Source organism: Zosterops lateralis (genome assembly GCF_965231275.1).
Source record: "Zosterops lateralis genome assembly, chromosome: 8".
In the NCBI taxonomy this organism is placed as follows: Eukaryota; Metazoa; Chordata; class Aves; order Passeriformes; family Zosteropidae; genus Zosterops; species Zosterops lateralis.
In genome coordinates this window covers 3,556,583-3,581,485 of record NC_139768.1, presented here as the reverse complement: position 1 = coordinate 3,581,485, position 24,903 = coordinate 3,556,583, and the positions used below count along the sequence as shown (strand labels likewise).

At 42.0% G+C, this 24,903-nt stretch overlaps 2 protein-coding genes across 4 annotated transcripts; both read left to right on the top strand.

Annotated features, from left to right (window-relative positions):
* The first annotated feature begins 1,463 nt into the window (after positions 1–1,463).
* Positions 1,464–4,717, top strand: EXOSC3 (exosome component 3). The gene is made up of 4 exons (XM_083866856.1): positions 1,464–1,740; positions 1,828–1,977; positions 2,833–2,984; positions 4,407–4,717. The coding sequence occupies exons 1-4, from the start codon at positions 1,474–1,476 to the stop codon at positions 4,606–4,608; spliced, it is 771 nt and encodes a 256-aa protein (XP_083722982.1). The 5' UTR covers positions 1,464–1,473; the 3' UTR covers positions 4,609–4,717.
* Positions 4,718–12,335: 7,618 nt separating this feature from the next.
* Positions 12,336–24,229, top strand: PRXL2A (peroxiredoxin like 2A). 3 transcript variants are annotated; one of them, XM_083866217.1, is made up of 6 exons: positions 12,336–12,533; positions 20,103–20,282; positions 20,653–20,744; positions 22,575–22,715; positions 23,459–23,623; positions 23,756–24,229. In XM_083866217.1, the coding sequence occupies exons 2-6, from the start codon at positions 20,105–20,107 to the stop codon at positions 23,852–23,854; spliced, it is 675 nt and encodes a 224-aa protein (XP_083722343.1). In that variant the 5' UTR covers positions 12,336–12,533; positions 20,103–20,104; the 3' UTR covers positions 23,855–24,229. The 3 variants fall into 3 exon arrangements, with proteins under 3 accessions (XP_083722343.1, XP_083722344.1, XP_083722342.1); XM_083866218.1 differs by lacking the exon at positions 12,336–12,533 and adding an exon at positions 13,573–13,653; XM_083866216.1 differs by lacking the exon at positions 12,336–12,533 and adding an exon at positions 17,331–17,435.
* The last annotated feature ends 674 nt before the right edge of the window (positions 24,230–24,903 follow it).

Below are 24,903 nucleotides of genomic sequence, written 5' to 3'. Positions count from 1 at the left end.
AACAAAAAACCAAACACTTATATCCTATATCCTTACCACAAGGTTATTAATCATATAGCACACATCTTGCCAAAAGCCAACTTTATGATATACATTTATAACACATCCTAATTTATTATTCTTCTAATCGATCTCGAACGTGTTATAAAGGCTTTCCCTAAAATAGTTCTGCTTTCTCTTTTAGATCCAGCTACTGATTTATTTTTATTTGAAGTTGCTTAAGGTCTCTCAGTAGATTCTGTGGGCTTTGTTTCCTTGCACACCCCTTGTCTTAACCTCATAATTATCAAAACTACACAGCAATTCCAACTATAACTGATTTCTGGATGCCTCCCTCCATAAACAGACTTTTTTTTTTTACACTGAAAAATGGTATCTGGTGATAATGCTGAACATATACAGAGGTGAACAGCTCTGGTCATTTTCCACCACTGCTGCTCATGATGATTTCATTAATTTTAGGAAACGTTTTGCAGTAGTCAGAGGAAGATAACTGTTACAGCACACATCTTAGGAAAAGCCAATTTTATAATACACATTTACAACATGCACTAACACTATCTTGGCCACTCCCCTGAAGGGAAGGGAAGGCATTTGGCGGAGGGAGGAGCTGGGGGCGGCTCGGGGCGGGACTGGGATGGTGTCAGAGCCCGTCCAGGGATGTGATTTGCCTCACAACTATCCCCGATGGTTGGGGACCGGTACCTCGACTCTGAAGGGAGCCCTGGCCTGGCTGAGGTGGAACGTTTGCCAAGCTTTGAAGGACTGGTGTGCATCTCCATGAGAACAGAGTGCAAGGACAATGGGACTGGTCACAGTGGGCTGAGCCGAGGCTGCCTGTCCAAACTGGTCTGTCCGTACCAGAGGAATGGCTTGGAGCTTGTTCCTGAGCATCCAACCTCAACACAGGTGGTTCCTGTCTTGGCTCTGTGCCCCTCGCTTTGGTCCCCGCCTTGACCAACCCAGAAAACCTCTGGAGACCCCGCTCACTTCTGTGATCACCCCACTGGAGAAGATCAGGCATTTCCAGGCCTCGAGGACTCGTCCCTCCACGTCGGTAACTACAACCCCCTTTCCCCTCTTTCTCTATCTTTCTCACTATTCTCTATTTTCTCTCCTCACTATCGCATTTGTTGGCACTAAATAAAGATGCATTTTTTTTGTTTAATTAAACTGAGCTGTCTCCTGTAAATTGTGTCTTTTACGCTCTGAGATCCCTAAAACGAACCATCAGGTTCCTCGGCATATGTTTGTGGGCCCTGACAGCAGGGCGGGCAGGACGGCCAGGACAGGGGCAGGGGCAGGACAGGGCAGAGTAGGGCAGGGGCAGGGCAGAGCAGAGCAGGGGCAGGACAGGAAAGGGCAGGGATGTGCTCCGGGCCCGCTCAGCCGGGCGGTGTCGCTGCCGCCCCGCCGTCTCCCGGCTCAGCCCGCCCGCCCGGCCTGAGGGAAGCAGGCCCTCCCCTCCCTGCCATGGCGGCGGAGCGCGGCACGCCGGCCGAGTCCATGGTGGGGCAGGTTGTGCTGCCCGGGGACCTGCTGCTGCTCCCCGCGCACTACGACGAGGACGCGGAGGGCGAGCGGCTGCGGCTGAGCGCGGGCTCGGCGCCTCAGGGGCGGCTGCTGTGCGGGCCGGGGCTGAGGCGCGGCGGGGCCGGGCTGCTGGTGACGGCCTGCGGGCTGCTGCGGCACCGGCCCGGCGGCGGCGGCGCCTTCTGGGTGGACTCGCAGCAGAAACGGGTAGGGACCCGGCTGTCCGTGTGTGCGTACGGGTATGTGTGTTATCCCCACGTTTCCCTGACTCTCTGTCCCCTTTCCCCGCTGCAGTACGTGCCGGTGAAGGGCGACCACGTTATCGGCATCGTGACGGCCAAGGCGGGGGACGTGTTCCGGCTGGACGTGGGCGGCAGCGAGCCCGCCTCCCTCTCCTACCTGGCCTTCGAGGGCGCCACCAAGAGGAACAGGCCCAACGTGCAGGTAAGTGTTTAACTGTCAACTTCTAATAGGATAGTAAAAAAAACCACCATAACCCTGCAAACAACTGCAGCTGGAAGAATTAACTCTGTGTCTTCTTAACTTCCAATTCTTAAGTGCACTGTGAAAAACGAGGTTCACTTTCTCGGTAAATTTTAAGAGATATGTTTAATAAAAATTAAGACAATTGGGAGATAAAAAAGCAAAGTACAGCCGGACGGGTGACTTGGTGCTCAGCCAAGTCCACACTCTGCTATATCAGAGACACTCGTTAAATACCCTTTCTTTCTATTGCACCAGTTTGATGATGCTTCTGTGGCATTTCAGTGGCTTTTCCTTAGGGGGGAAGTGTTTCTATAAGCCCACCTTAGAGGAGGTGTGGAGGTCTAGTTGTGGTGGTTTCGCCTTGATTCTCCTCGGAGGGTTTTGCACCATTTGCACATTTGCCTTTCTGGAGTTTGTTAGCGGGACTGTGGCCGGTGTGGTTTGCTCTTTCTCAGGTGCTTCACTCTCATGTTTTCCTTTGTACAGTACCCATTATTTTCTGACTTCATAGTGCTGCCAGGAGCAGATGCACTTCGTGAGCAAGGTGAATCCAAAAGGGCACTCTGATGTTAAGGCTTTAAAACATGCTGGTAGAAAATGCTAATTGTGTGGGGTTTTTTTAACAGCACTGTTATGAATAGCTGTGTTGCACATCCATGCCACAGTTTCTGCACTTGGATGAATTCCTATCTCCAGAATGTAAAAGGAACTGTAAAGAAAAACAAAATAAGCCAGTGTGTTATTTTTTTATTGTTGTCCTGCTAAATAATTATAAGTGATTATACTTGTGTTCTTTGACGCTGTTTTGTGTAGGTGGGCGATCTTATTTACGGTCAGTTCGTTGTGGCAAATAAAGACATGGAACCAGAGATGGTCTGTATAGACAGCAGTGGAAAATCAAGTGGAATGGGAATAATTGGACAAGACGGCTTCCTCTTTAAAGTTTCCTTAGGTCTAATAAGAAAGTAAGTACTAAAAAATTTAAGTAGTCATTCTCACGGGTAAGATTCCCACAATTGTTTTAATGATTTCTGAGCAGTGTGGGCAGGTTGATTAATCAGACTGTGTAATTCTTGTAATGCATTTGAACCAGATTTACTGAATAGAGTATGGATTGATCTAAAAGGAAAGTTTATTTTTCCTCTTAAGAGGCTTAGAAGCTCTTTTTTTATGGTGTTGCATGACCTGCTTTAAAAAAGTGATGTGGTTGGCAAGGCAGTATGAAAAATAAAAGTTGTGACCTGGAGAAGTCAAACATTCAGGATAGTGTTTCAGGTATGTACATATTAGTTTGGGGTTTAAAACTTAACAATGCTTATTGTTCTTTTTCTCTTTCATGGGGTAGTGGAGGGTGTATGTTTGGCTGACAGCTGATTAAAAGGATCTTTGCACATCAGTACACATTATTTTCTGGCTTCCAAAGAAAAATAAATAGCATTGAAATAAAGATACAGACAAAAAAATATAGGATTTTAGTTTGATACTGATACATTAATCCAGGAACTGTTTCATAAGCTTTTAATTATATTGTGAACTTTAGAGTTGCTTATACTGGTGTATATACAAGATTTTTTTGTGACTGTCAAAGAATACCAGATTACATGGATAAACAATAGTCAAACTTTGTTGTTGCTTTTGGGGTGGAGTTTTTTTCTTTGTTTTTGTCATTTGGATAAGCAATCTGGCAGTGCAGAGCAGCTTTTTCATATCTGTAATTGTCTGATTTATATGTCCTATCAGAAGTCAGTGTGAACTGATACAAAAACTTTATACAGCCAGTTTTCCAAATTTCGTCTGTATGCTAGTTAAAAAATAACAGCATATTACAAGTAAACTGGTAAATCCTGATAAGCTTTTAGTTTTTGTGAAGACTTGTTCAAGCTTGATTTAATCCTAGGCATATTACAGTATTTAGTATGCTGTCATCTAATAAAAATGAAGCAATCTGTTTATTGCAGTTAATACTGTTTCCTGAAGCAGAAGGGAAGACCTGTTTTGAAAGATTCTTCTGGGGTGTCAGATTTATAAATAGCACTTCAAAAACATAATTTTGTCAAACACTGTACTTCTAGATTTTTTTTTTAGATCGTAGACTTGTAGAAGTATCAATTCACTTTAAACTTGTTGGGGATTGCTTCTGAATCTAGTGAGAAAAAACCTAACTTTACAATGGTTTTATTTTTTTGGGTGCGTGAATTTTATATGACAGAAGCCTTGAAAATGTGATACTGTATTGCTGTTTTGGATGTATATGCAACTTAATCATCTTTCAGTGTTTCCTTAAGTGCTCCCATAATAGCAGAACTGCTGGAGGTGCTGGTCAATAATAATGTCTATAAGTGTGAGCACTTCTTCCTCTGACTTTTTTTTTTTGGTCTCGTTCACAGGCTCTTGGCTCCCAAATGTGAAATAATTCAAGAGTTGTCACAGTTGTACCCATTTGAACTGGTGATAGGAATGAATGGAAGAATATGGGTAAAAGCAAAAACAATTCAACAGACTTTAATTATAGTAAATATTTTGGAGGCCTGTGAGTATATGACTGCAGAACAGAGGAAACAGGCGCTTGCCAAACTGTCAGGGAACTGATAAGAAAAGACCTTGAGGATTTGTTTGTGATTACTGTAGAGTGTTTTGGTTATTTTTATATTCATATTTATATTAAAAGCCTTTTTTTAAACGAAGTACTAGACTTTGGTTGTTCTTCATTGGTTGTGCTTCATTTCCCTTCTTTATCCACTCAGCTTGTTTTTGTGTTGTTTAAGGAATTTGTTTTGACTAACCTTGTGGTTATGACACCCTGTTTATGTTCATGAATTTTCTGACTAATGGGAAGATGGTCTCAAGAAGCTTTTATTAGCTCTGAATTTTGAAGTGTAACTACTTAGGTCTTCTTTAAAAAACTGGTCACTTTATGAGCTGCACGTATTTGTTTTTAGTTACTAAAATTTCAAACAATGTGTGTTTACTTGAGGTAGCAAAAGGTATCCATAGGTCATAAATTTGGATTGAGTGCTCTATTTATACAGTGGCATGAAGCAATTATTTAGTATATTATGAAATTTGGCAATAGAAATTCAGGTAGAGAATAACAGAAAATAATTGTAGGGCGTAGCATAAAAGAATCACAGGGTGGTTAAGGCAAATGATCAGATAAGGCCAAAAATATATTCACAGGAACTTTATCACTTTCCCTAAGAGATGACCTGCCCAGTAGTATAAAGGACATAGTGATTAGGATGTCACAATAATAGCCATGTGTTTCTTGATTCAAGACACTGATTTCTTTAGTAAGAGCATAAAGACACCATAGAGCTTTGCTAATATTTAACAAAATCAGCATTTCTGAAAAAAGCCATGTTTGTCTTCTGTGTGTAACAGTCCCTCTGATGCCTATAGAGGAGATGCTGTCCTAGGAAGGGAAAGCTCTCAGGGAATTTGAGTATGTGAGAAATTTGCTACTGTTCTGAGAGAGAAAGAGAACCCTGGGTTGATGGAAGGGTATTTACTGATGCCTTCTTCCTGTGGGAGAAAAGCTTGATTGCAGGTACCTAATGAACTGCTTGCAGCTGTTAGGCAGCCATTTAGATCTGTGATGTTCTGTGGGTCTTAATAAGCTGAGTGGTTTAACAGCAATAGTTAAAGGAAATTACTAAAAATGAACTAATTAGGGTAAATCTGAATACCATCTTAATTAAAGTGGAAACATAATTTTTCCTGTTTATTCTGTATTTCATCCAAAGCTCAACCTATGGCATTTGATGATAGGGTTGTTTTTGGCATCCGTGTTGTTCAGAGCCTTCAGTTCAGAGGCAGCTCCTCTGAGTCATCTGTGATGTTCTTACCTTGGGCTCCCCCTGTTCGACAGGAACACAACTCTGATGGTTTCCATGTGAGTCAAATGGCTACAATTCAGAATTCTTTGTGAATTGCACTGGTCTCCCTATTTAACATCGAGGGCATTGCTCATCTGGCTTGATAGGTCTTTAGTCATTTTGTTTCACCTGTCCTCTCCCAGGTGAAGTGACTTTCATTCATATCCCATAAAACTTTGGGTCTGTAGTCTCTCTCTTACTACACATGAGAAGATGTAAATTAATCAGGTTTTCAATAACTGTTCTTCTCTAGAGTTTCTTCAGTTTCAGCTCAAGAGCCTCTGCAGGTTGTCTGTTGTTGGAGCAATAGCTGGCATAGGCAGAAAAGCATTTGCCAAATTATCTCAGGGTGCTGACTTTTTTCTGTGTGAATTGTTCTTGGATCATAATATTAAAACCACAGAAATGGGCAATGATATGGATCATTTAATGGATAGTTGTGGCTTGAAATCAGCCTTACCCACTGCTCTTTACCTAAGCAAACTCCTTTCCCTTCCAAAAGCCTGCATTCCAAGCTTAACCTGCAAGATACAAGTGAACAATCTCTGTTAAAAAGCTGGTTTGGTAGTGCAGCACCATAAATGGCAACCTTGAAAGTTCTCAACATAATCAGCACACTGTTTCATACCACACATCATCCTCTCCCCCTGTCACCCACTTATCCTCAAATACAAACTTAGTTAAATCAAGAACAGGATACAAAATGCATTAAAATAATGTTTTAATTAATTTAGCAAAATTAAATAACCAGAAAACTCTTGGGTGTTTTACCACCTGTGCAATCATTTTAAATATGTGCTACACTTAAGTTTGTTTAGCAGTTTATCCAGTGAAAAAAAATTACAGTGGATGTGAACGAAATGGGTGTGGGGAAAAATGCTTGAGAGCAAGTACACAAACACATTACTAACAGAAGATGATATTCATGTTTTGTTGGGGCTTTTTAATTGGCAAAATAAAAGCTTATCAACATTCCTCAAACCAATTACAGTTTGACAGGCTTTATCTAACTAACCAAACATTCAGGCAAAATCTAAACAATATCTTTGCAAACTTTTAATTCTGTGTTGGTGACTAAATCAGTCACGAGGAAGGGTTTTGGAGTGTAATTTGGTTCTAGGAAGAAGATCATGATTTAGTTATGTATTCTGCTGGAAGTCTTCCACAGTCCCATTAAAAGGCACATAAAATCATATGTTTTTGGAAATAGGACTTGCAGAAGGGATGCTGTGGACTTAAAATGTACCTTGCTAAGTAAGTAGAATGTATTTTCTGTTGCATTTCTCCACAATGTTCAACCTTATCAGGTTAAGTAATTATTTAGGGTTGTTCATTTCAGATACTCTATGATTGTGCATTGGATAGTTTGTTACATTGCTTTTCTTTCAAGCTGTCGTGATCAAGTTATGTAAAAATGGTAGATGTCAACATGAAAATTGACATGAGAGATAAGCATAACCTCTCAAAAAGAAAGTTCACCAAGAATTAAACAGAAATCATGCACTGAAAATATATTGAAAATACACTGAAATTTGAAAGTACATAGTTGGTGGCCCTTCCTATGTTGATATATAAAGACCAAGAACAAATAGTATTACAAAATACAGAAATGCAGTGTTGAAATTCAGTTTGATAGTAACACATTGGTGTTTTGCTCTAGCAGAAGAAAGTGACACAGACAAATAGCTCAGTGTAATAAGAGGATTAAGAGCTCAGCTCCAGGGCTGTGGTTAGAGTGTGGCTGTAGCTCTGCTGGATTAGAAGTTTACTGTTCCTAACTACTCATTACAACCTTGCCACCAGGAGTTGAAACTGAGGCTTCCTGTATTTGATGTGTGTTTGATTCCTAGCCAAGTTCTGTCAAAATGACCCACATTGGCATCAACACTTCTAATACCAGGGTTATTTTGGTTTTATCACATGGATGTTCTTTAGCAAAAGAGGTCGTGGATTTTTTTTTTCTCCCAGATTTTAAATACCAGATTTGTTAGAGAAAGCCCAGTTTTCTGCCTTAGAGCTTGGACAAATGCTTCTGAGTAACAGCTAAATCAACAGGTTCTTTTAAACCTTAAAAATTGATCACCTCCAATGCTTACATGAAAAGTATTTACATCAGATTTTCTAGCTGCATACAACCACCTTGGTGAGATACATTATTTGACTGAGTACAGTAACTCAATGTCTTAAAGGCAATGTAGGGCACATCAGTTGTATTACTAACACAAGTAATCTTGTCCTTAGTCATAACTTCTATAGGTTGTAAGATGCATAGCTACTCTTGAAGTCCATAAGAAAGTAAGAAATTCAACATGCCAGTTTTATCACAACGATCTGTAAGAGAAATGGCCTAGAAACATGCTGAGTGCCTGGATTTTAATAGTCACTACACAGGAATTGCAGGTGATTAACCAGGATCACTGCAGAATGACTGTTTTCCTCTGATGTCCTGATTTTACAGAAGTACAGCTACTTCCTTTTCAGTGCTATCTTTGTGGGTAATTGGGATGTTCAAGAGCCTGGTTTTGCTTGTAGAGCCTGAGGCTTGATCACTATTCTAGTGGCTTGAATAGTCATTAAAAATAACTTTTTTTTTTTTTAACTGGTCTTCTCTACCTAATATGAGAATAATAAAAAAAATCAGAGTAACTTTGTCTGTGACACTGCAGTAAACAGGAGACAAACTGTAGGCCACGTATTCTATTTTGCTTACACTTAGTAATGACACCTGACACAGGGATATTTAAAGAATGAAGGACAGTGGGAGGACTAATGACCTCATCTGCACTTTCCAAGTGCCTTGGTTATCTTTTGTCTTGTAAATGGTAGGCTTTTCTGTGATTCAGTGTTTATTAGGCTATTGCAAAAGAGGTTTCTTGTAAGAATCTGTATATGCTGAAAAGACTTACTAATTCTTTCTTCCGGTTCTTGTCCAGCTGGAGGGTATTGCACCAATCTCTTCTCGGTGTCCCACTGTGAACTGCTTATGTCAATGAACTAATGGCAAAAGACCTGGTTGTTTTTTTGGGTTTGGTTTGTTTGTTTGTTTGTTTGTTTTTTCCTGTGACTACTGCACCCTGATCTTAGCTAAGATAAATCTGAGATTCTGTGTCTAGGCTGACTGGTGTTCTTATTTCCTGAGAATCAGGATGAGGTTGAGAACACCCCTACACGAGTACATGTCACACAAGCCTTCAAAACAAGAGGCTGCTGCCTGGCCTGGTGGAGATCTCTGTCACTCTGCATCTCTGTGGCTTTGCTTTTAGTACCACGTAGGTGAAAAGTTCAAGCTGTATTTTTTTTTAAATATTTATCTACATCTAATCTTATTGGCTTAGTATCAAAAGTCTTAATTAGTCTGGAAGTCATTTTACAGACCTAGAGCCTAGATCCTGCCACTGTCTTGTTGCCTTAGAGATTTCCTGTTTCCTCACAGAAAAGAGAATTTCTTTTATATAATCCATTTATCTAACAATGCCCTTGGTCTAAGGCTGATCTATAGAAGCATGATCCAACAAGAAAAAGAAAAAAACTCCTGAAATAATGCACAGCTTTGTCATTCTGTAAATGAATTGAAAGTTTCGTAATACTAGATCATGTTTTAGCATAGCTACTGATACAGTGCATTCTGACTTACAGGCATGCCAGGGAAATTTAATTAACTGATCTACAAGCACTTTACAGACTGATTCTCCTCATTCACTGATATAAAACTGAATTATGAAGGCAGGAAGAGAAGGGCTGAATGTGTTTTTTAAGAACGTGTGAATAGGTGCATGGAAAAACTCAACTATAATACATCAATCTTAATATGATTTTATCAAGAGAGAAAACCAGAAAACCAAAGGATTCAAATTCCCATTTTCCTGCCAAAATTTCACTACTTAAGGCAAAGATAATCTAATAAAGACAAAGTAATTGTTGCTGCAACTCCACTTAATGCAACACAGTAGCTTTTCAAGGAAAGCAACCTTTTTTGGAGGTTGTAAGGAAGGTTAGATTCCAATATTTTCATGACACCATATTTCTTTGAATTCTGTGTCTATTATGCATTCAAAGGATTTTGCTGTTTTGTAAGGTAGGAGGGTAATCCTGGATGGAATCCAGATGTGTGGGCTCAGATTTTGCTGCATTTTTTGCAACTTTTTTTTACAATAGGAACAAAATGAAATCAGAGTCACTTCTGAGATGAACTGCATGTTAATCTCACCTGGTGCCTTGTCATGGACTCCTGACCAGGGCAAAGAATAAATAGATAATTTCATTTTGTGATAGAATAGATATTTTCATTCCTCCTCAGCAATATTGGCTACCTTGGCATTGTGACAGGCCAGCTGCCAGCTTGTTAGAGGTGTAATGTGCAGAAGTATCAGTAAGAAAAAAGTTCAGTTTGTGTGCTTGCCATGGAAACAAAAATAATGGAGCTGCCATTCTGCCATTGTCAAGTGTTCTCAGCTCAGTCCACAACCATGGTAAAATTCAGAAGAAAGGAATCTTGACAGGCTGCCCAAATTAGGGTTTTAATTATACGGTGATGGCTGACAAAATTTGCCTTTTTTTTTTTTATTTTTTCCCTAAAGATTGCTATGTCAGCATGGCAGGTACATATATTTTAATGCTGATTGAATTTTTAAAAAATGACAGTCACGTCAGCATTTTAGGTTTGGTGTTGACAGAGAATCAACCCACACTGATTAAGAAGAAAAAGCAGAGCTATTGTTTTATGCATTTCCCAGGAAAAAAAAAAAGCAGCCACAAATTCTGAATCCTTCCAAGTTTGCCATCTCTTTAAGGCAGTCTGGTAATGCTGCTGTTTCTGCCATGAGGTTTGCTTTTTTTTTTTTTTTTTTTTTTTTTTTACTGCTGCCAAGACTTTAATGCTTTTTTATAATCCATTTGATTTCCAAAGAATGTATGTAGATAAAAAACATAAAAATAGCACAATTTGGAGCAAAAAAGACTGGAAATCTTTTCCTGGCAGCTGCCTGAGCCCATCCTGACATGTGCAATGCAATGTGGTATGACAGGCTCTGTAGAAGCATCCGTGACTTACAGGGACAAGGGACTCTGCAAACCTGAGATATTCTAGAATATGTGGGTTTATTGCAAGGGTTGTGGGTAGAAAGGGCTTTGCCTTCAGCCACCAGCCTGGGCTGGAGGGAAGTCCCAAAGAGAGGGGGAGAGAGAGCAAAAGGGGGTGGGCTAAGAAGAGGGGAGAGAGAGAGCAAAGGGCAGGGGTCAGAGTGCAGGGGGAAGAGAGCAGAGGTAAGAGCAGGGAAAGGAGAGAAACAGAGCAGGGACCAGAGCGAGCAAGGTCCTGGTTACAATCCATTATATCTCTTTTTGTGATGAATATTCTAATTTACAGTGACCAACCAATACAAGACACAAAATCCTATAGAATCTACACACAGCCTATAAGAACTGCTACATTACCATGTGTTATATTTTAAACTCTAAAACCTACTCTTTAGACTTTCCTGTTTTGCTATATTGACCTTTGGATCCCTCAGCCAGCAGAAGGGTATTGTTCAATCAAAAGTGATTCTCCTTCAGCTGCCCAGGCTATTGTCTTCAGGTTATATAGTCCTACAACTCAAAGTAAGCTTTCATTTCTATTTCGATTACAGGTTTCATATTTTCAGAATCTTTTGCCAAGCAATCGTATTTATAAGAAGGTTTCCCTGATTCATCTTTCCCAACAAGGCTCTGCTCTGTCTTGCAGAACTTGCTGTCCAGTGTATCTCCCTGCCAGCAGCTGCTGGGCTCTGCTGTGGGGAGCACAGTGATAAGAAAAGGTCGTTTTGTCCAGTTAAGTTTGGAATATGGTGAAAAACAGCGTTTGGTGGAACAGAGACACACCAATACCATCGAAAGGGTTATTACGTTCATTCTCCTGAGCTACTGTGCTACAGACCAGACTGTTCTGTCATTGCTAGTACCTTTTCCTTTTTTTTAATCCTGGGTGGGGGGGTTTGTCTGGTTTTTTTTGGGGGGGGGTTTTGTCTTTTTTTTTTGTCTTTTTTTTTTGTTGTTGTTGTTATTTTTGTTTTGTTTTGTTTGTTTGTTTGGGGGTTTTTTTGTTGTTTGGTTGGTTTTTTTATTATATATATATATATATATATATATATTTTTTTTTTTTTTTTTTTTTTTTTTTAGGTGCCAGGTTAACAGGAGAGCTCAGGAAACAGTCCCAAAGTAGTGAAGACGAGTCCCCTGTGAGTTTGTGGCTGGAGCGGTGCCTAATGACCACAAGCATCTCAAGAGCATGTTTGTTAAACGATGTTGTGACATGTTATTGGCTGCCTTATCTGAGCAAGTATATTCTTGAATGCAATATATATGCAAACATCTTAAGTGCCCCATTAATCAGATCAGTGGAACGATAAGCTCACTACATTCTTGCACTCGAGTCCTTATGGGTTGGGAGGGGTTTTCTTTTCGCTTTGCGTATATAAGCGCCGTATCCCGTAATATATTTCTTTCTTAGCTCAGTCAGAAGCTACAGCAGAGGAGATAATGGGTTCGGAGAGGGAGGAGAAGGCTTTTTCCACCCGCTGACGGCGGGGCTGATCCCGCTGGGCTCGGCCCGAGGGCACCGAGCGGGGGGAGCGCCGGGGGCGGGCCGGGAGCGGCGGCGCTGTGAGTGCGAGAAAACAGTGTGAGTGTGAGACCGCGCTGTGAGTGCGGGGACTGCGGGGACAGCGTGGGGGACCGGTGTGTGTGCGGGGACTGCGGGAACAGCGGGGACAGCGGGAGGACCGGTGTGAGTGCGGGGACTGCGGGGACAGCGGGGACAGCGGGGACAGCCGGGGGGACCGGTGTGAGTGCGGGAAAACAGTGTGAGTATGGAACTACGGTGTGAATGTGGGACCGCAGTGAGTGCGGGGAAGCGGTGCGAATGTGGGGCACCGGTGTGAATGCCGGGAAGAGGTGTTGAGTGTGAGACCGCGGTGCGAATGTGCGACACCGGTGTGAGTGCAAAGCATCGGTGCGAATGTGGGGCACCGGTGTGAGTGTGGGGCAGCCGTGCGAGTGTGGGACCGCGGTGTGAGTGTGGGGGCACCGGTGCGAGTGCGGGGAAGCGGTGTGAGCGTCAGTGTGGGACCGCGGTGCGAATGTAGGGCAAATCTATGAGCGCGAATGTGCGGCCCGGCTGTGGGGGCGAGCGGGGCCGCGCCTGCGTGCGGCGCGCCGGGGGCGGGCGGGCGGCGGGGCTGGGAGCGCGGGGCGGGACCCGGGGCCGGGAGGGCCGTGGCACTGCCGGGATTCAGGGCTGAGAGGGCCATGGCAGTGCCGGGATCCGGGGCCGGGAGGGCCATGGCATTACTGGGATCCGGGGCAGGGAGGGCCATGGCACTGCTGGGATCCGGGGCTCTGAGGGCCGTGGCACCGCTGGGATCCGGGGCAGGGAGGGCCATGGCAGTGCCGGGATTCGGGGCAGGGAGGGCCATGGCACCGCTGGGATCCGGGGCAGGGAGGGCCATGGCCCTGCGCTGTGCCGCCCGCGTTGTGCAGGCCCTGCCCTGGGCCGTCCCCCCTCAGTGGCGCCATCCCTCGGCCCGCTGGGGCTGCTGTCCCCCCTCAGGGCCGCTGTCCCCCCTCAGGGCCGCTGTCCCCGGCCCGGCGGTGGCGGTGGCGGCCGCAGGGCCCCGGGCGGGGGAAGGCGGCGGAGGTCGCCGGGTGCTGAGCCCTGAGGGCCGGCCGGGGCCCCCCGCCGCTCTGGCCATCGGAGCTCCGCTGCCCGTGCCCAGCTGCCGAGGTTTGCAATCCTGCTTGTGCCTGCCCCTCGTGGTTTGACGCTTTGACAAATCCCTGCTTGCTCAGCGAACTTATCCCGTGTGTAAATAGGCACAGCGGGATCTGTGAAGGACAAAGGGACAAAGAATGCTTCGTTTCTCATTTAATTCGTGATGCGCTGGTTGGGTGCTGTGTGCAATCGCTCAGCTCAGGAAATCCATCCCTGAGCTGCTCGAAGGACCAGCCTGCAGCTCTCCCAGCCTTTTATAACCACAGAGGCACTGTTCTCATCAGTCCTGGTTCATAGCAGGCAATGGAAGGGGAAACAAAGTTGTGGGGAAATTATTCTGCACTGGGTGGGTGTTTGGTGATGTGTTACAGCCTGGTTTATGCATGGAGCCCCATGGAGTGGAGTTGAAGCATGTCCTTTTTCTTGCATCTTTGCTTTTCATAACAATTTTGCTGTTATGAAATGAGAAACCTAAAATATAAGCAAGGCCCTAAGAACCCAAAAAGGTGGGCAAATCTTAATATAAGCTTGAATCTGCAGGACGTAGAATTCTTGGATGTGCTGGGTGGGAGCAGGAGGGGTCACTTGCTGCCTTGCACCTGCTGTGCTTTCAGTGAATGCTGACTTGTGTCACAGTTAGGGACATGAAAAGAACCACACTCAGCCGTCAGTAGAAGCAGGGAAAAGAAGGACTGTTTATTATGATTTAGGGTTTATATAGTATTTGGGATTTGGTCAAGGATTGGTCATTGAGAGGAACACCTCTCTGACTCCAGTGGTTAATACAGAAGTCTATCACCAAGAGGAATGAAAACAATATAGATTGTTTTGAGAGACTTTGCAGGAAGGTATGTAAACTATTATCAGAAGGCTAGGGATAATAGACTTGTATTATCACTAGGTCTGTTGTTATTCCCTTTCCTCCACCACCCCTGCAGGCTGACACAGGGTGCACCTTTCCTGCTCTGGGCGACCAGCAGACCAAGCAGTGAATTCATCCATATTTATCTTCAGATATGCATGCAGTTCTGTGCTCCATGAAATATCTGACATCTACATGGTATCCACTCACTGACTGATCAGAGATCTGAATTTTTCCATACACAGTGCCCAGCTGCCTGTTCCCTCTCAATACACCAAGAGAGCTGGAAGAGTTCCAGAGTGGTGTGCCAGAGCTCTTTGCTCTCCCTTGCTCCAAAGAAAAGGCTTGTTGAGATGTTGGGTTTCTTTAAAACAGTCTGAGAATGGAGGTAACAACTAACTTCCTTTCAAAGGAAGGAGTATGATTTGTTTGCTTGACACAGCAGCTTTTTCCACAGCTACAGCCGAGAGCACAGAATTCAGTAGTGAACCATGCATGAGTTGGGAAGAAACCTAAAAAGATGATTGTTAATTCTCAATACAATATGTGGTTTGTTAGGTACTTAAAATGGTGAAAATTAAGGAAAATAATCCCCTGTGTTGTGAAAATTACATTTATGCCACAAGAAATGCTAGGAGGCTTCTCTGTGCATTCATTTTGGTGTTTACAGGCCAATTTAAGTTGGAAGAGTCCTCCTGGGTTTCTCCAGTCAGATCCCTGCTTCAAACAGGGTTAAGTTTGAAGGTCTGTCAGGGTTCTGTATTTTGTAATCCTTTGTGGTATTTAAACACTCATGAAATCCTGATGAGCATGTTACCAGGTTATTGTGAATTGTAAATTTTCTTCATAGGAGCTAGCTTACAAAAGTATTTGTAATCATGACTCATTTGGGGAGGGGGGGAATGTCTCATAAAAAAATCAGCTCAACATGCTTGGGACACGCAAGTTCTGACAAAGCTCTGAAACATTTTTTTAGGCTTGATATGGAATGTCTTAGAGAAGCTGGAGGGGGAGAGAAAGGAAGAACAAGCCATGGTCAAAGCCACTTCAGGCCAGAGAGTATTTGCTAGTGCAGTCCAACTTGCAAGACAGTTTTCTTTTTAGGAAAAGTATGTAATGAAATCTGTTTGCTCCTCTGAGTCTTACTGGCATCTTGAAAACAGCAACTTTCTTCTATTTTTTTGGTTTCTTTTTTTTGGACACAGCTGCAATGGGTCCTGTTTACACTGTTAAAATAAATGTTTAAGGATAGCTGTCCTCTGAATGACAATTTTTTCTTTGGTGGTGGGTGGGAGGGAAATGAGACATCTAGAAAACAGTTTTAACTGGTCTTGATAAAAGTGAAGACCATCCACTGGCACTTAAAACAGGATTAAGATAAAGCTTGTTTAAATTCTGGTTAACTGAGTACTGACAGGCCATAAAATAACTCATTGTTTTTTTGTAGATCTCTTGTGGTCACCACAAACTCACACACACACGAAAAGATTTTTTTTCCCCATTTTTCTTTGGCCTGTACTGTTTAAAGAGGAGTTTTCATTCTTTTCTGGCAATTTTAACAGAGTTGAGAGACAGAAGATCTGATCGTCCCAGAGAAAATGATGCTTTTTAGCAAAGGGAAGTTGCTCCTAAAGCAAAGCAGGTAACTGACCTTAGAAACACTGGGTTAATTCTCTATACTAATCATTTTTCCCCTAATATTGTGCATTGTGAGGACTTTAATTTTTTCCAGGGTTATTTGTATTGTTTTGACACACGGAGGGCTTAGATCTAGAATAGGCTGAAACACAGGGAAAAACGTTATTTGTAAAAATGCCAAGTTCTACAGAAGAGCATGGCTTAGCACGCAGATCTAAAAGTCTTTTGCCGTGCTCCCAGCTTCAGAAAAACTTTCTGAAATGAGAAAGTTAAAATACAAGTTTCTACCCACCCCATAGATAGGCTAACACCGTGTGTTCAGTTTAGAAAAAGAAAGAATCCAAAGGTTGAATGATTAAGATACCTTTAAATTGTCTGGCCAGAAAAGCTTTCTGTAATTCCTGTTCCCTGTACCTACTCACCCCATAGGAAGACTAACCATGTGTTCAGTTAAAAAAAAAAAAAAAGAAAAAAACCCCAAAGTTGAATGATTAAGATACCTTTAAATGGGTCTTGCGAGAAAAGCTTTCTGTAATTCCTGCTCCCTGTAGTTACTCATCCCATAGGAAGACTAACCATGTGTTCAGTTTAAAAAAATTAAAAACCCAAAGACTGACTAGTTAAAATACCTTTAAATGGGTCTGGCCAGAAAAGCTTTCTGTAATTCCTGTTCCTACCCATCCCATAGAAAGGCTAACACCGTGTGTTCAGTTTAGAAAAAGAAAGAATCCAATGGTTGAATGATTAAGATACCTTTAAATGTGTCTGGCCAGAAAAGCTTTCTGTAATTCCTACCCATCCCATAGGAAGGCTAACACTGTGTGTTCCGTTTAGAAAAAGAAAGAATCCAATGGTTGAATGATTAAGATACCTTTAAATGGGTCTGGCCGGAAAAGCTTTCTGTAATTCCTGTTCCCTGTACTTACCACCCCATAGGAAGGTTCACCCCATACATTCAGGAAAAAAAAAAAAAAAAAAAAAAAAAAAAAAAAAAAAAAAAAAAAAAAAGAATGAATGAGATACCTTTAAGCGGGCCAGAAATCTTTCTGTCCTACGCACCCATTGGAAGGCTAACATCACGCGTTCCGTATAAAAAAAAAAAGCAAAAGCCCAGCTCTGGATGAATTATTCAGACACCTTTATCTGTGCGTGCTCGTGCATTGGGCGGCCCTGGGGCTGCCAGGGGCGGGATCTCTGGAGCGGCTCTGCTGCTCCTCCCCAGCCGCTCATTCAGTCCCCGCTCCCGGCCCCGGGAGGCGCTGCCGCCGGCGCTCCGCAGCCCCCATGGGGTCCGGTGAGTGCTGCAGCCCTTGTGGGATGCTCTCCTGCCTCTTCCCATGGCTTATTTATGGGATGCTTTCTCCTCTCTTCTTGCTCTTTCTCCTCTCTTCTGTGCTCGGCGCTTAAAAGCTTGATGGCAAGGCAGTGTGTGTTATGGTGGGGATGGAGGGAGGGATGTGAAGTCTTTTTGAGATTCAGATTGTCTTAGTAAACAGCGAGGAAATCAGAAATGGAGGTGCTAGTCGGAAATGCTCGGCTGTTGTTGCAGTCAGTCTCGCCACTTGGGGTTCAATGACAGGGCTCAGCCTGTCTCGTTAGCAAATGTGTTAATAATCCTGCCTGCTGCTTGCCATGCATATCTCTCAAAGTGGTTCATTGGGGTGTTTGCTTAGCTGGGGAGGAATTTAAGTACCAGAGCTGCATTTTCCTTTTTTCCTATTTATATAAATAGCAAAAAACTCCCATAGTTGAATAAGGTTTGATTTTTTTGTCACTGTGGGGAGACCAAAGAGTCCAGCTAAACTGAAGGGGGTGTGTTGACTACACTTAATGATCTCCTGGATCAATAACTACTGATTGGAAACTGACTTTTAGTTTTTTATGCTAATAAAAATGAAAAACTATGTGAGAACGACTCACTAATCACTTGCCACGAATTTTGTAACATTTTTGTAGACAGATGATGTGCACAAGGGATTAAGACTTGGGTCCCTCTCCACTGCCTGTAACTATAAGTTAAAAAACCCCCAACCACTTCTTAAGCTGATGGGATTGAAATCCAAATAGTTGGATAATCAAACTCTGGGAGGAAGCAGGTCTTTAGCCTTTTGGATATGCCACAGAGATTTTAAGTAATTTTAAAGAATAACACAAGGACAGTGCTGCAGTACATACATTTGGAGTTACATTTGCATCATTCCAAAGGCTGGGGTCAGGATGGTGTCCCATGGGTGTCAGAGGCAGATAAAAAAAAATATCATTACAACGGGACTTAATGTTGGAAAGAAATATGTAAAGAAAGCAGATACGGTCAAGGAAGTTTTGCCTTGGTTAGAAATAAGTGGTGAAATAGAATAGGATCTGTTCTCTTATCTGCATCATGTTTGTGTAAACTGGCCTTGTTTCTTACTCAGGATCATGGATTACTTGTGTTTTTAGATACCATGATAGTGCCTCCCTTGAAACCAAGTATGCTGCTAAAAGAACAATGTGATCTTTTGTTGTTGTTGTTTCCTAATGTTGCATTTGTTTATCAGTAGTATTCTGGAGCTGGGTTTAAGGGTAGAAAGGGGTTTTCTCACAGAAAATTCTGGGCACAAGAGTGAGGAGCTCCTCCTAATTGTTTCTGAATTCTGGCAGCAGCTGGCTGTGGGGGTAAAGATGATGTGCATGTCTGGTTTATTGCCAGGCAGAGTTCAAAAGAGTAATATTTTCTTACATTTATTGAGGTGGGAACCTCACCCATACAAAAGTATATACAGACAGCAATATTTACCAAAATATCCTATCAGGAAATAGGGTTTTTGTGAGGAAAAAAAAAATTGATTCTCCATAATAGGTAATGCTACAGTTGTGTGAGCAAATATACAACCCTTGTGATGTAAGTGTATAGTGACTTTTATGGTGCCAAAACTCCAGTGACTCTTGTACCAGTTATTACTCACAGCTGGATCTTGAACTTTGCCCATGAGGCAGGGCTGTTGTGATTTCCAGCATCCTCGTGAGCTGATACTGCCTCACTGGAAGCCCTTTCCAGGCTTGTGAAACGCTTGCAAGGGTCAGGATTGGGCTGTGGGGGGTCGTGGATAGACAAAATTGCCTCCTAAACTTGAGCCACCAGTAACCACAAGCAGGGTTTGTACTTTACCCCTGGAATATTTGTATGTCATGGTTCCCATTGCAATGCTCTCAGTTCTAGCTGATGCGTGTGAGTTTAGGCTTTGTTCCTGCTGTCCTTTCAGCCTTAGCAAGAGTGGCAGTGAGTTATCACAGAGGAAGAAGGTGCTGTCCCAGGCATGTTTGTGATGTTGGATCACTGGGTAATAAAATGGTTGCAAGTCTACATTTTTCTGTCTGCAGGCAGGAGCTCCAAGTTTGGCTTTGTGCCTGCTTTGGTTCCCAGTGGGGAATGTGAAAGGTTACCAGTTATGATGAACCAGATATAGAAAGTTAAGATCTATTTTTTCCAAAATCTTCTATAGTATATTTCTAAAGTTCACTGTTTAATGTAGATTAGTGTGTGTAAAACATTTAATCTACAGATGCTTCCTTTTTTTGGAAAAAAAAACCTGCTCTCTTAATGTAATAATTTAGGTTACTGGCTAACATACAGGTCATATTGTTAGTCTCTTTATTACACACATGCACTTTGATAATCTTTTTCCTCATTGCATCTGAGCACTTAATTATTAATGTTTTGGTCTGCTGGGAGGGAAGGATAAGAATATCTTTTTAATATCTGGTTTTGATGTGGGCCAGGCACAGAACTGAAATGTAATCTCTTTTACAACTCCTTTAAATATAAATATTTAATATACAGATCATCTCCTTCATAAATATACAGACCATCTCCTTTAAACCCAAAATACCTGCATGAGCTTTTAGTTGTTTTAATCCAATTCCTCCTCCTCTGGCATCATTGATATCCAGTGTCAGAGCTGTTTTTTCTTTCTCTTTGCAGAAATGTCCTTCCTGCCTGACCTGGGAGTCTTCACCATGGGCATGTGGTCTGTTGGCCTTGGAGCCATTGGTGCAGCTGTGACAGGCATTGTCCTTGCTAACACTGACTTATTTTTGTCCAAGCCAGAAAAGGCTACATTGGAGTTTTTAGAGGACATAGAGCTAAAAACTTTGGGACCAGGTAAGATTCTGGCTATTTCAGACCACATTCTTCAAGAATTGGACTTCTATAAGAACCTTTCTAAAGCCAGAGTTGGAAGCAGTTCTCTTAGTCTTTCCTAGTTATGACATGTAGTTAAGTGTCCTTGATATCCAATACTTGTGGTGAAGGAAAAGCAACCAAACCTGTTATTTCTGGATGAAACATGACACACTTCTAAAAATCAATAGTGCACTAATATCCTCTTATACATATAGATTTTTTTCTTCTGTTAGAACTGTATTTAAATGTGGAATTCTCTGCAGTGCTTAGTGTTGGTCTGTAAAGTACTAATTGTTCTAAACAAGAATGGCTGATATTACTGTTGGTGTTGTTTCTCCTGTACAAACAGAGAAAAGGACATTCAAAGCAGGTGAACTATGGAAGGAGAATGGTGCAGTGATCATGGCTGTACGAAGACCTGGATGATTTTTGTGCAGAGAGGTACTTGCTGGGCTTGGGGATTAATTAAGAAGAGTTGAGGTTTGCTTGCATAGATAGTCTGTAAATAAAGGGAGGGGATGAATAGGACAGTCATCAAATACATCTAAAATATCTGCAATGTTTTGTTTCATGGTTCAGACTGATCATCAGCTACCAGCATACTTGGTTTTCTTTGCAGCTGGTTTGTATGGCCCAGGTCCTGAGCCTTTTCCTTCTGAAGGTGATGGTTACATGATTTTTACATCTGCCAGGGACCTAGCCCATGGCAATTAGAAAGGGAGATTTGCTCAAGATTCAGTTGGTAAAGAGTCTTAGGAGCTATTTTTATATATATATAGTCCAAAATAAGTCTCTGTGAGCCAGGTAGTCTCTGGTCAAATGCAACCCAAGACTGGATTGGCAGAAGGCCATCAGATAAAGCTCATCTGCAAAAAGAGGTGTGCATAGAGAGAGTACCTCTCTGTTCTGGGTGCTGAACGTGAGGCAGGAAGGTTCAGACTCTGAAGATAAGGAGTTTCTGTTCCATAACAAGGTGGGTTGGAAAACAAATTTCGATCATTAAGTTGACATCAGGCTCCTTGGGTGGAGCTCCTAAAAAACAATTTGAATGTACCCAGTGCCTGGGAACAGCCATAGCTTGCACCTTGGACATTATGTTTCTCATAGCTATAGGGGAAAATAGTTATTATGTTGTTACTCACTAGTTTGTAACATGTGGAGTAATTAATATTGTAACCTCTTCATGAAGGCATCTGCTCCCATCAGTAATAACTGCCTAAATACGGGTAGAATTCACGGAAGGTTAAAGTGCTTTGATCTCTGAACTGGTGTAGTGTAGGCAGGAGGAGAATGCACTTAAGTGCCTGACTGTCACTTTCACACACAGTCAGTCAGGAATCCAAGAGCGATTTTTTTATCAGTAGTAGTATTACTAAAAGATTCAAAATTTCCTGTCTGTTCATCCCTATCTGTTTGCTGCTTGGTACTCAGTGAATTCTAGATGTCCTGCAGATCTTTCAGTTAGGTGACTGAGAGTGATCATGTAAACTGTGTCCATGTTTTTAAAGTGTGGAGTTGAGGGTTTTTTGGTGGGAATTCTGTCCAGTAAAAATGACCTTTCTCCATGGGAGACAGGAAACATGTTTTCAGTGCACACTCTGGTCTGTTCAAAACCTCAGGGATCTTTGTACAAACCGTGGGAATTGGGACTCCTTTAGGAAAACAAAAATCCCAGCACATGAGTTGTGATACCTTACCCTCTTATATACCAGAAAAAGCTGTTTTGCTTCTAAAACACTGAAAGTCTATGAAGAAATTCCCTGATTATTTTTTTTTTTTTAACTGAGGAATTTAGGAAGGAGATTGTAGCTTCATTACATACTTTAAACTTGTATAGCCTGCTCCTGCACAGAGCCCTTAAAATACTTTGCAGAAGGACTGATAATGATGGATGTCAACTTGGAAAAAACTTCCTCAGAATTTTCTATCCTTAAGTGACATGCAGGCATTATATTTTTACCATTCTCAAATACTTTAAATGATAATTGAAGCCTTATTACAAGCAAAGTATATCTACAGGTTTAAGTTAAAAGTATGTTTTATCAAGTAAATGCTCAGAAGAATCTGCTTCCTCCATGCATAACAAAGAAAATTGTAGTAAATCTGTTTGAGAGGTGCCTAGGAGTACAACTGGCTTAAATGTTACAGGTCTGTTTCTGGTTTGTGCCCCCAGCTGGAATTTGTGTGTTTCTGATGGTCTTGAAATTTAAGGTGAAGCTTTCCAGCCTCCATTTATTGACTGAAATGTTTGGGTTTTTTTCCTTTGCTTAGGAGGCTTCTGAGCTCTCCTCTCTGAAACCCCAGCTGTCCAAGCTGGGTGTCCCTCTCTATGCTGTTGTGAAAGAGAATATAGGGACTGAAGTGGAGGATTTTCAGCATTATTTCAAAGGAGAAATCTTTCTGGATGAAAAGGTATAGTGAAGCTGGTGTTCTCCTTTTGTTCAAAAACAAATCTATGAATGCCCTTGTATAAATAAGTAGAATGTAGTCTGAATGAAAAAGATTTAGTAGCACTGTAGTTTAAGCAGTTAATTGGCTTTGATTTTCTATATTTATACATCCTGCTGAGCCAACAAACTGCAGCGTGGCTATGCACTGATAACGTGCTATTACAGGATTATTCCTCCCCTTTAACAGGTAAACAATATGGCCTGTTAATATTTATTCCTTTCTTTCACTGGCTGTGTGACTTGCTGATGTTTGTGATGTGTGAATCAAGGTTTGAAGGTGACACATATAATTAATTCATGACACACAGGCCAGATTGCAGTGATATGGCTTGTCCCAGTACACTGGCACGTGCTGGATTGCCAATCTCATGTTCTACAGAACCACCACCCTGCTTTCTCCCTAAACCAGGAGACACACTGGAAAATCATTTGGGGTCTGAAACAAGAATATGTAATATTCAGAATCTACTAGATGATCCTTTTATTTTCTCTCTCCCCCCGCCTGTGTGAAAGAATCAGGCTGAATTAAAAAAAAAAAAAAAATCCAATAACCAACCGACCAAAAATATGTTTATCACAAAGCGCTGCTGTTGCCAGCAGTAGCGATGTAGGTGTACATAGGGCTTAAATACTTGTGGATGAGCTTAAAATGAATGAAAAGTCCTTTTCCCTTTGTTTTCTGACATGTTTTCTGTTGCCCTGCAGAAAGGCTTTTATGGTCCGCGCAGACGGAAAATGATGTTGTCGGGCTTTTTCCGCCTGGGAGTTTGGCAGAATTTCTTCCGTGCTTGGAGAGGTGGATACACTGGAAACCTGGAAGGAGAAGGATTCACTCTGGGAGGTGTATATGTGATTGGAGCAGGGACACAGGTACTGCAGGCCATCTAGGAGGCTTTTATCTCTTTTATTAGATCAGAAGTTTGTTTCCTGGAATTGTTCAGTTGGGCAGGGGATTTCTTGTAGGGAGATGTGTCTCAATTTCTCTCTTGTGTCTTCAACTAGGGTATTTTACTGGAGCATCGTGAGAAAGAATTTGGAGACAAAGTCAGCCTTCCATCTGTCCTTGAAGCTGCTGAGAAGATAAAACCACAAGCTTCATAAATGGAAAAACAATTGCACATGTTTCTGATTAGAGCTTGAAATGTAGAATGTACCCATGTCTTGAATTTGTGGTCTAATTGCTTAACTATTTAGAGATCAGTGCACAGGAAAGGGTCTCTTCATAGAAAATGATGAAAATCCTCTTGGATTGTTTTAGTTCCTTTGCAGCCTTCCAGGTGGTCAGGCTCTCGACTGGTCCTTTGTATCTGACTGTATTAATGAAGGGCTGGGTCTAAACTTCGACCTGGCCTCGATGTTTTCAGCCAGAGACAGTCGGTTGAAAACCTGTCTACCCAGGGAAACAAAACTCTGCTAAGGCTGTAGTAAGGGAGTACCAGCTGAGGAAAGAGATAATAAAACTTTATGTAAATGAAATGCCTTTGGTTTTTGCTTTTTCATTAACATGTAAATACATCTGTGTTTCTAAAAGACCACACCCTGTCAGTTTAACTCTGAGATTGTGCATTCAAAACATGCCACTATGTCTGCACAGTGCATTTCTTGTTAGTTCACTACTGGCTCTAGATCTTCTGTGTGATTCCCTGCAAGGAAGATGATTGTTGCTCAAGGGCAGGTTCCTTTTGGTATTTTAGATTCTTAAAAAAAAAAAATTGGATCCTTATGGATGAAATTCTGACCTCTTTTTCTTAGTATTTATGTCCAGATAAAACTGATTTTAACAAAAAAATATTTATATGCTCTTCAGAGTCTGTTTTTCACAGTTCCCAGAAACAACACTTGCAGTGAGGATTGTGAGTGATTCATATGGAAATTAAATAGAAATTGGACTCATGTATGCTACTATCAGCTGTAATTTGTGTTTGACTGTTTTGGGGGATGGAGGAAGAAACAGGATTTGGAGAGTACAGCAGCAAATTGACTCTGTGATATGGACTTCCTCTATAAAGGCTCTCCTCAGAGCCATGGACAGCTGCAGGAAACCATGAAATAAAGAATTGTGCCTGAGGGGTTCTTTTCCTGGGTTTTACCGCTGAAAGGCAGCACTGGTATCATGGGCTGACACCAGGCCCCTAAAAAGTTCAAAGCAT

Bases quoted from the DNA above. Each gene is read 5' to 3' on its own strand.
- EXOSC3 (XM_083866856.1), top strand. From the start codon at position 1,474: ATGGCGGCGGAGCGCGGCACGCCGGCCGAGTCCATGGTGGGGCAGGTT. The intron at 1,978-2,832 runs GTAAGTGTTTAA...TGTTTTGTGTAG, and splicing joins GGAACAGGCCCAACGTGCAG to GTGGGCGATCTTATTTACGG. The intron at 2,985-4,406 runs GTAAGTACTAAA...TCTCGTTCACAG, and splicing joins TCCTTAGGTCTAATAAGAAA to GCTCTTGGCTCCCAAATGTG.